Source organism: Pinus tabuliformis, chromosome 7 (assembly GCF_031772625.1).
Source record: "Pinus tabuliformis cultivar Carrire ecotype Pingquan chromosome 7, CPIR1, whole genome shotgun sequence".
NCBI lineage: Eukaryota > Viridiplantae > Streptophyta > Pinopsida > Pinales > Pinaceae > Pinus > Pinus tabuliformis.
Window position 1 is genome coordinate 712414969 of NC_142293.1, and position 12017 is coordinate 712426985.

Genomic DNA, 12017 nt, shown 5'->3' on the forward strand with positions numbered 1-12017 from the left:
GCGTTAACTTTGGTTGTGCATTTATTCCTTTACACAGGCTGGCATCCGCGGGGCTCTGTAGCTGTGTACATTGAATTGAATTCCGTGCCTCTTGCTCCCCCTAATGCGTAGACACTGACAGGCGATGTCAGCCATAACACAGGTTTCGGGTTGCAAAAGTTTTAAGACGATAAACAGATCCGATAATGAATATCAACATCCGTCGTATTTGTAAATTGAGAAGGAAAGGTGGGTCCCAATTGGGTTTTGGAGTTCTGAATTAATTTGCAATAGTTTCACTCATGTTGTTATGTGAATCTGCAATCAGAATAAGGGTTACCTTAAATTTGGGTAATGGGAATTAGAAATTTTATTGATAAATCTCTGTTTGGAAATGTTAAAATAATGTCTTTTTTTTTTGGCATTTTTCTGGCAGGATGTTTCAGTTTTAGGATATGGAAAAATAAATCTTATGTTTAGAATTTTTTAATTTACAATAATATTTTATTAAATTAAAATTTTTTAATTTACAATAATGTTTTATTAAATTAAATTAAGTAATTTTATTAAAATGTTTTAAATGAAATAAATAATTTTTTTAGATTTAGAAAACATAATTTTACATTATTGATTAGTTAAAATATAGGAAAAGATTATAGTAATCATTGATTTTAGATTTTTTTTTAGTTTATGCTAATGTTTTTTAAAATTAAATAATTATTAAAATATTGTAAATAAAATATATTTTTTCTTCAATTTTTAAAAAATTATTTTTTAATTTTAAATTAATAAAAAGATAAAAAAACTAATTCATGTTATACGACAATAATATGATAGAAAATTAATATAAAAATTAAAAAAATTAAAAATAACTTAATAATATTTACATCATATTCAAAAATAAATATAAAAAATATAACACCCTATCTAATCTATCTTATAATACTCCACCTATTATTATAATACTTGGCCTATTCTTATAAAACTAATAGGACTCTATCATCTACTTTATGAATTTCAATGAGACTATACTATCCATAATTAAATAATTTTATTAAAATATTTTAAATCAGAAAATTTTATTTTTAATTTTCATAAAAATAATTTTATTAAAATATTTTAAATCAGATAATTTTATTTTTAATTTTCATAAAATTTAATTTTTATTTTTAGTTGATTAAAAAATACGAAAATATTATAATCATAATTGACTTTTAAAGTTTTATTAATTTTTTTTTATGATTTATAGTAATATTTTGTAAAATTAAATAATTATTAAAATATTGTAAATAAAATATATTTTTTTTTTAATTTTCAAAAATAAAATTCTTAATTTTTAATTTTAATTGATTGAAAAATATAAAATAAAAAATTAATTATATTAAGACATAATATGATTGAAAAATTATATATATATAGATATATATAAACAAATTAAAAATAACTAAATAACTCTACATATAATATACAAAATTATATATAAAAAATATCATAACTTGTTCAACCTATTATAAAATATTCCACCAATTATTATAATATTTTATCTATTCTCCTAATACTAATAGGATTCTATTATCTACTTTATGAATTTCAACTGGATTATGCTATCCACCTTTCTTTGCATACTATATCATATCATATTCTTATTATAATGTTTCACCTATAATTATAATACTCCACATATTTTCCTAATACTAATAGGGTTGTATCATCTACTCTATGAATTTCGATAAGATTATACTATCCACTTTATGAGCTTCAAAATCATTCTCACTTCAATATATACTAGTTATGTAGGAATTCAACAAAATATTTTAAATAAAATTATTATTTTTACTCTATGAATTTCAATAGGATTATACTATCCACTTTATGAGCTTCAGAATCATTCTCATTTCAATATATACCAATTAGGAATTCAACGAAATACTCTAAATAAATTTATTATTTTTTTATTTAATTTTCAGAAAATATCATTTTAAATTTTTTGTTAATTAAAATATAGGAAAAGAGTATAGTCATAATTGACTTTTACAAATTTTTTAATAATTTACGATATTGTTTAAAATAAATAAATAATTACCAAAATATTGTAAATGAAAAAAATAATTTTCAAAAAATGCAATTATTAATTAGTTATATCAATTAAATTGCAGTGGATTATGATGATGATGATGATGATAACTAAACAATTTTTATATCCTACCAAAAAAAATATAAAAAATATCTCACCCAATTTAATCTATTTTAGTGTGACCATGCCATGTAATGGATTGGAACACAAATTGCAACTATGAATGTTTTCACCAGGGTGTCCTACCTATATATTGTCCGAAAAATTTGATCATAAAATTACAATTCTAAGCAAGACTATCATACTATATATACCAGAAAATTGTTCCGGACAACATTTATTCCGTTACACAAAAAAAAGAAAAAGAAAAAAGGTCATCCAACATAAGCCTCAAAACTACATAACCATCCCTGGGGCTGCTATTTGTCCGGACAACATTTATTCCGTTAAACAAAAAAAAGTCATCGAACATAAGCCTCAAAACTACATAACCATCCCTGGGGCTGCTATTTGTCCATTTATACATGTTGTGTAACATTCGTGTCCAGGCAGTCGAGGCTCTCGGCCATTGTCCAATAACCATGCCCATTCCTATGGATATCATCTTCCATGCAAGCGATTCTAGATGCTCTCTCCTCTTCTTGATCAGGCAAGCTATTACGCTATTCTACACAATTGCTGCGTCGGCCTTCATCATTACTCTTCCTCGACAAATTTGCAACGCAGAGAAACCACCACATATGTGCAACCGTGGTCAGAACTATACAGACGGCAGTATATTTGAGAGCAATCTGAATACAGTGTTGAATAATCTTGTTCAACACACTTCCCAAACAGGGTTTGACATTTCTGTATATGGCCAAAGCCCTGACCAAATATATGGCCTTCTGCAGTGTGATGGAGACGCAACAGCCCAACAATGCTACAATTGCTCGCAAAAAGCAATCGCTGCCCTTCGAGAAGTTTGTGGGAATGCCATTGGGGGTAGAGTTTGGTTACAAGTTTGCTATTTACGTTATGAAAACAGTAATTTCATCGGTCTACTCGATTATTCTGCAAAATATCGTTACAGTCAACAGAATGTTTCAAGCCCTGGTGTCTTTACCTTGGCTGTTGAGAGACTATTTGACAAATTGTCAGGTGAAGCAACATCTGGATCTGGACTATATGCTTCCGGAACAACTACAGACTCCCTGTCTCGAGAGATCTATGGTATGGTCCAGTGCTGGAAAGATAGATCTGCTGACAACTGCACAGGATGTCTATCAGCCGCAATCAATGATACAGTCACATCTTATGCGGGATGTGAAGGCGTTGAGGCTTATCTTGGAAGTTGCAAACTTCACTATGAAAGATACAATTTCTTTGGTTCCACGGCGGCTCCGGCCTCCCCTGCACTGCCCATAATTTTGGGTGCTGTGGGCGGCTTGGTTCTGGTGTCGTTTGTGTGCCTGTTCGTATACGGGAGAAGATTGAAGTCTGCCATATTTCGAAGACGACACCAAGGTATTGGATCTCTTAACTTAAATATTGCAAAATATATAGAATGGATCTCTACTATGTGAGTGCGAACTCATGATAGAATCACTGTAAATTCATCTGGATTACGAATCTATCATGCGTTTTGATCACCAAATCGTTGTTGAAATTTATACCTTTAAAAGGATGCTTAAGCTGAGTAAGCAATATTAACAACCATAAAGCGTAATATATATATATATATATAAAAAAAGCCTACTATATATCAGTATATATCTATTTTTTAATTTTGATGACTGACAGACAAGGTTACACATCATATTGGACTGTAAAATAAGTCTATCTAATTAATAAAAGACAAATATAAATTTAAAATAAAATACAAAAAATCGTACATCTTTTAATGTCAAGTTGCAGAATGTGTTTTTCAACACAATAGTAAATTATGTTACAATAAATTATACATACAAATGCTATGAAATGATTGCCAATCCAAGTTAAACATCTTGCAATTTTTGTCCTGATATTTTCTGACATAGCTCAGCATTTTCATTGTATAGATGATGGACAATTGGAAAGCCACGTACTTAGCAATCGACAAATATTGTTTAAGAAGAAAACATTGGTAACTGCTACAGCAAATTTTCATGATGATAACAAGCTTGGGGAGGGAGGATTTGGATGTGTATACAAGGTAACATACGCTCATTAGAAAGTTTCTGCTTCTTTATGTAAAAATATCTTCAAGTATACTAGCCAGCGGGCTGCTCTCACCGCATCCTTGTTCAACCGTTAGAGGCAGATTGCTCATGTATTTTGATGCAGAGAGAGAAAAACGATTTGCTTCCCAATAAATTACATTTTCTAACTAAAATTTCTTAAATTAAATTATTAATTTGAGAAATAGATTAAGAAAACTCATAAATTATTTCTAAAATGTTATAGAGATTTGTTTTTAAAAAAATTTAAAATTGTAGCTATATTAATTCTACCAGGGAACTACTCCAGATGGAAAACAAATAGCTGTGAAGAAGTTGTCCTTAAAATCTAGTCAAGGAAGGAAAGAATTTTTGAATGAAGTGAAGCTTGTCGCCCAAATTCAGCATAGGAATCTTGTGAACCTACTAGGCTGTTGTGCAGAGGGATCAGAAAACTTGCTGGTTTATGAGTACTTACCAAATAAGAGCCTCGATAGATTCCTATTCGGTGAGCCAATTCCATTTCATTTTTCATATTATAAAAAATAATCATGTAAGTATATTATATATGTAAATTAAATTTTGGGTGTTGAATGGGTGGTGGCATGCATGGATACAGATCCAAACAAACGGGCAGATCTTGATTGGCAAAAGCGTTACAACATTATTATGGGAGTAGCTCGTGGGCTTCTGTATCTTCACCAGGATTCTCAACTGCGGATTGTTCATCGAGATATCAAAGCAAGTAATATCTTGTTGGACGAGAACCTGAATCCTAAGATAGCAGATTTCGGGTTAGCCAAACTTTTTTCTGAAGATGATATCCACGTCAGCACGAGAGCCGCTGGAACTCCGTAAGATTTTCACATCTCTAGATTGAGATTTTTTTGGGTAAATCCGAAATCTTACGAGTTAAAAAAAAAAAAAAAAAAATTAACACTCTCCTAATCTTCAGAGAAATATTTCCAATTGACATTAAAATGCCCCTCTGAGACACCGTCAAATGCTAAACAATTAGGGATACATGCACTTGAGTTTCCATTGCTTTTTAAGAAAGGAATGGGCAGCTTTGTAATTCTACCTTATGCATTCTTGTAATCGATCTAGCTGCTGCAGTCTGTCAGATTTTAATATATTTTTGAAATTTATAAACGAAATAAAAATGTTATCTTTATCCAAGATATTTTTATTTTCCAAATAGCTTTCCTTAAATTTTCGTTACCATTGTCTTTGCCATTGTAATTTGAATGTGCAGTGGGTATATGGCACCAGAGTATGCTCTGTGGGGACACCTATCTGTAAAAGTTGATGTCTATAGCTTTGGCGTTGTTCTTCTTGAAATTGTGGCCGGGAGAAAGAATACGGACTTTAATTTGTCATCTGAAAGGCAGATTCTCCTCGGATGGGTAAGATACTGACATTCTTTTCTGTGTAAAAAATTTTGCAGCAGTAAATTCCTCTGACAATCAGACACATAAATTTCCTCACTCCACCCATGAGTAATTGACACATAGGAGAAACTCATCCTAGGCACCATATGAACACATTAGGGCAAAGATATGTTGTGCTTTTGTCACTGGAAATTGCATGAGCACGCCTAGTCTAAAATTTTTTGATCAGAAAATTCTTAACTAGTCTTCTAAAGTGCGTTGTGACCATCCCAGCTTGGTCAGTGCTTTGTCTACTTGCCACTTTGGAGATCTCGCACTCAATAGCATTAAATAGTGGATTGGTTTCACCCATGTCATAAAAGAGCACCAACGTTCACACAACAAAAAAAAACGTGATTTATTTCAATTTATGGTTGTAATTATTAAATATAAATGATTGCATTATATTTATTAAATTTTCAAAATATTTCAAAATCTACAATCAAATTGTCTCTAAATTTGAAATGATCTTTACATAATTCTTCTCAATCATAAATTCTCATTTTACAAATCACAAGCTAAAATAACCTTATCCTCAATCTCGTTGGAAATTGCTCTCACTAATTCCCACACAATTTGACACCATATATCATTAGCAAGTGCCTTTCTACAACATGCAATCAACCATTATATCAATGCCATATCTGAAAAATGTAACGAAATCAATTTTCTTTAATTTCATCACACATATTAACAACCTGCACAACAAATACCTCATCATCAACTTGTCAATGATCTCACACCAGGGGATTAGACAAGGCAAGCTAAAACCCATGCTCTTCATTTGACACATGTCAAAAAGCTAGACAATGATCTCACACCAGGGGATTAGACAAGGCAAGCTAAAACCCATGCTCTTCATTTGACACATGTCAAAAAGCTAGAGAAAATCTCCTGATATGCAATTAAATTCAACAATATTAAATTTTAAAAGCAAACTGTTGTTAAAAAAAGTCTACCTCAGAATTAAGGATACATTCAAATATCCAAATAATAATTTGTCATTCTAACCTTCACTGTATTTTCCCCTCAGCAATAGTGTATCTATATTATTTAGGATTTTGGAGCATGTTATTTAGTTCATCAATAAACCATTTAGTAGTTGAAATATGAGATTATGTGTTTCGCTAATCTATTTTGGCATGAATTCATGTATTGAATTTCATAATAATTTCCAATAAAACTAAATTGAAACGAATCTTATAAATCTCTTCATCATCATGTATATACATTTTATGAAATGCAGGTGTGGAATTCCTACATTCAAGGAAAGAGCGTGCAAATTATTGATCCGACAATCATTGAAACATGTAATGAAGAGCAAGCCGCGAGATGCATTCATGTTGCCCTTTTGTGTACACAAGCTGCTTTGTCACTTCGTCCACTAATGGCTACAGTTATTTTGATGCTTTCAACTGCTTCTATGACGTTGCCCCCGATCCCACAAGGCATGCTTATGTAACCCCAAATACCCATTCCACTCATTCCCGCTTCGCCCTATCACATGCGTCGGCAGCCACATCTACCTCTCTATCATCAAACACCACTACTTCTATTACTATATCGACACCTAGGTAATGCAAATTTTGTATTTTTAGACATTTTGGTTTCAGACGTAATAATGAATATTCCTCTGGCTCTTCCATCAAACACCACTACTTCTATTACTATATCGACACCTAGGTAATGCGAATTTTGTATTTTTAGACATTTTGGTTGCAGACATAATAATGAAGCAAAGATAGAGATCACTTTTCTCTGGCATTTTTGGAGAGTTATGGTAGTGTAAAGTGTATTTATTATATTTATTAGGTTATTTTTTTTGTTAATTTTATTTGAAATTTGATAGAAATTTGTTAAAATTACACGTTTGAGTTGTGAAATTTACATAATCTAAATATTCTATTTTTTTTTAATGATACTAATAAAAAATGCATTTTAACAACAAAAAAGTCATGATCTTACCAAAAAAATGTATCACCAAAATGACTTGAAAACGAAAACTTAAAACAATTAAACTTTATATTTATAAGACAACCATGTGGTGAAGGTTTGTTTATTTATTTATTTTATGCACTTTTGAATATTTCATTTATTCATAGATTATAATAATTGTTATTAAGATTATTGTTAAAATTAAAATATTTTTTATTATTATAAAATTTGTATAATAAATTGAAAATAATACTTAAAATATTATGGAATATAAATATTGGTAGTTTTGATCGTTATTAAGCAAATGGAGGATGAATAACATTTTATCTTTGAATGTCCTCTTACAAATGTCAAAAATAATTTATTATATTTTTAACTTGACAATCCTGAGAAGTTTGTTTATTTATTTATTTTATGCATGTTTTTCTTATTTCATTTGTTTATATATTATAATGATTGTCATTAATATTATTCTTAAAATAAAAAATTTGTTAATAAAAATTGTATATTAAATTGAGTATAATATTTAAAATATTATGCAATATAATTATTGGTGATTCCTATAATTATTGAGAAAGTGAAGGATGAAAAACATTTTCTCTTGAAATGTCCTTTTACAAAAGTCAAAAATATTGTAGAAATAATAACTTTAATTTTTAAAGACACTAAGAATGATACTGATTTTTATAGTTTGTAAAATCATGAAACCAATAATGATAAGACATAGTTTATAGTCACTAAATAAAAGAACATTAATTACCCTAATTTTGTAACTTTTAAATATTTAAAGTACGCAGTGTATGTGTGTGTGAAAAAGTAAAATGGTGGTTTCAAATCCATAGTTTGTGAAGCCCATGGTATTATCTCATAGTATATGGAAAAATGAAATAGTAAGGGGAATTAATTATTTAATCAATGAATTCAAGTGACTTTTGAATAAACATGTCTTTTTATGGAGGGGTATGAGAATGTATAAAAGGAAAAAGCATTGAAGGTAAATGTATATAAGCAAAATTGTTATTTGTGGAGTGAATGCTTTGTCTTGGCTTTTTCTATGATGCTTCAAATGATGAAATTTTGAGCATATTGAGAAGAGATCAAGGGGAATATCTAGTTAAAATTATAGATATTGGTTGATTATTCTTTATGAGATATAAGCTATAAAAGTTAGGGGTTGTGATTACCATTGAAGTCTGTTTCAAAGTAGTCGTCTAATAATTGTTTTAATTTTTTTTGGGACATTTCAAACTGTGGAATTTTGAGGAGACAAAGGTCATATCTCTCGCTACATGTCGTCAAAAATTTGAGACATTGGTTTGATATACTTTATAAGATACACCCTATGGAAGTTAGGGTTTTTGAATGCTCCTGAAATTAGTTTCAAATAGGGAAATTTGGCATTTTCTATAGCTTGTTTTCTAGGATATTTCAAACAATGAAATTTTGAGATGGAGGTGAGATCTCTTGGTACTTGTAGTCAAAATTTTAAACATTAGTTCGCTATACTTTTAGAGATATCCTCTATGGAAGTTAAGATTTTTGAATGGACCTAAAATCATTTTCAAAGAGATTGGGCTCGCAATTTTTTAAAAATTCATTTTTGGAAAATTTCAGACTATGAAATTTGTAGAGATCTGAGAGACATATACAAGTACTTAAGAGAAAATATTAAAATTTTGGTTTGCTATATGTTTGGATATATGCATTATGGAATTTAAGGTTTCTAAATGGTCCTAAAATGAATTTCAAATAGGTTAATTTGACTTATTTTCTATAAAAAAATATTCCAAGACTATTAGGATATGAATTTTTTATAGATTTGAGGAGACATATAGAAGTACCTTAGGTAACTTCAAAATAAGATTTGCAAAATTGAATAGGTAGCATGCTATACAATTACATTCTTCAGAAGAATCCAAAAACATCAAGTTATGGGAAAGTTATTATAAATTTCATTTGGAGATTCATTTTTTTGTCAAAATTGGTGAAAACATAAGTAGTCATTAGACCTAGTAAAGGAAGAAGTAGTGAGAAAAATTGGTGAATGTAAAGGAAGTAAGTAGACATGGCAAAAGAAAAAGTAGCAAGTAGACTTAGCGAAGTGGGTTATTTCAATTATTTGCAATGGTGGGGATTGGTGTCTCTAATAAGTTGGTGCCTATGAATATTTGCAATAATGGGGATTGATGTCTCTTACAAATTGGTGTTTACAAATATATATAAGAGTAGACTGGTACATACCAAGGTTTGTACCAATGGGGATTGATATCTCTAGTATGTTGGTGCTTACAAATATTTGTAACAATAGGTTGGTTCCTACAAAGAATTATAAAGAGAAGTTCTATGGTTTTATCCCAAAATGATTTCCATGTAAACTCTTGTGTTCTGTGTTCTATAGTTAATAGATATCATATTTTATTATTTTCTTATTGTTAATGAATATTTTCATCACTAAAAAAATCTTATATTGATTCACAACCCCCTCTTAGTATAAGTGTGTGCTCAACAATTAGTATCAGAGTACGTTCCTTTAAAAATAGTCTAACCACAAGAAGGTAGATCTTAAAAGCACACATGGTTATTCACAAAGGTTTCTCCACAAACAAAAATCCATTGTTTGAATATATATAGAAGATTATTGTCAACTTAAAGATTCAACTAGAGGAAGAAAAAGGATAGAAGAAGTGGTAAGAGTCTATCTAAAGAAAAATTAAGAAAATTGTGAAAAGTTGGAAGCTAAAATTGTTTCCTTAAGAAATGAGCTAGAGATGTTAACTAGTGAGATAAATAAAAGCTTGAAGTCTAAACATACCATTGAAGTATTTGATGATATCATAATTTGTCAAAGGTCACCATTCATTAAGACTAGTGTTGGCTATTATATGAATCAAAAGACATCTAAACTAGATTCAAATTCTCGAGTTACAAAGCCACTAAAGAAATTAAATGAAATAAAATCTAAAAGCTATCTTGATGTTCTCAAAAGATTTAGAAAAAATGAAGGCAACATGAAGAAATAAAATGGATTCCAACATAAACCCGATCTTCTTCACAAGGACAAGGATAAATTCATAAGATCTTTTCCATCAAAGTCGTCTCATACAACTTAGTACCAAAACTCCTTCTTTGCTTATTTTTTTTCTTGCAATCATTTTGGTCATAAATCAAATATTATAAGAAACAATAATGTATGGAAAAGAAACATAAGTACTTATGGTTTTTTAGAAACTATAATTTATTTTCTCCCTTATTTGATTATAATGTTGTATTTTATAACTGTGACAATGAGGGGAACATAGCACATTTTTGTAGAAGTGGTATCGTAGAATCTCCTAGACAAAACAAGGAAGAATATACCTTGCCAAAGAATCCTGTAATAGCCATGGTAAAAACTCCATGTAAATAAAGTTAATAAAGGAAAAATAATAATCAAGGTCATGAGACATGTATTCCAAGATGAATGTTGGGAAAAAGCATCCTAGTGTGGTTGTTCATTTGGTTGATTATGGCTAAGGAAATTGGCAAAGGCAATGGAAAAGGATTTGGAAAGGCAAGATGCATTAATTGACATTTTTTTATGAAAATAAAGGAAAATAGGAGAAAAGGAAGGTGAAAGGTCATAGGTTGCATGTGAGGAGGAAAATGAAGGAAAATAATGGAAAAATAAGAAAATAGAGGCCTCATTAATAAAATTTCTTTTGAGGATTAACTGGTACCTTTTGTCAGTTTAGTTTTGGAGCTTTCTCTCTATTCTCTCTCTCTCTCACTCTTGGACACTTAGAGCATTCTTGGAGCACTTCATCATTGGATCAAGAAAAGAAAAGGAAGGACAAAGAAGGAAAAAGGAAGCAAAGATCAAGCAAGGAAGAGCAAGATCAAGTAACTACAACGGGTTTACTTGCAGGTATCGATTTGTATGTGTGATTTCCTTTCTAGATTTGGCATGCATGATACATGCATGTGTGTATTTGGTTCTGTTGCCATCATTGGCATGCATTTTTCTAGGTGTGATAATGTTCTTTAGCCTTGCCTTGCCATTATGGATTTCTAGATGGACTCGTAGTTAAGTGGGGTGGTCTCAAGATTATTCACAAGGCCTAATACACGATAAATCTTGGTTGTGAAAACCTTAATTGAGTCTAGGAATCCTTGATGGGTGGATGACATGATACATGGTAAAGCTCTGAGGTGAATACCCTTGATTGAGCATAGGAATCCTGGGATGGGATACACGATAAAGCTTAGAGGGGAGTACTTGTGATTGGGCCTATGAATCCCTTGACCAGTTATGGCAGGATACATGGTAAGGCCTAGAGAGTGGTGACCTAGTAGGCGTAGGAATCCCTTGACCGATAATGGTGGGATACCAGTAAAGCCGAGAGGTTGAGACAGACAAATTCCTCACGGTTTAGGTGGAGAGAT

The 12017-nt window shown here is 30.4% G+C and overlaps 2 protein-coding genes across 2 annotated transcripts; both read left to right on the top strand.

Moving 5' to 3' along the window:
• Positions 1 to 2577: 2577 nt before the first annotated feature.
• Positions 2578 to 3618, top strand: LOC149249509 (cysteine-rich repeat secretory protein 38-like). Its single transcript, XM_089453330.1, has one exon. It carries the CDS (start codon positions 2578 to 2580, stop codon positions 3616 to 3618), a length of 1041 nt encoding a protein of 346 aa, XP_089309456.1.
• Positions 3619 to 3670: 52 nt separating this feature from the next.
• On the top strand, positions 3671 to 7192 carry LOC149249510 (cysteine-rich receptor-like protein kinase 10). The gene is made up of 6 exons (XM_089453342.1): positions 3671 to 3731; positions 4093 to 4226; positions 4528 to 4738; positions 4850 to 5084; positions 5486 to 5636; positions 6907 to 7192. Exons 1-6 carry the CDS (start codon positions 3671 to 3673, stop codon positions 7120 to 7122), a joined length of 1008 nt encoding a protein of 335 aa, XP_089309468.1. The 3' UTR covers positions 7123 to 7192.
• The last annotated feature ends 4825 nt before the right edge of the window (positions 7193 to 12017 follow it).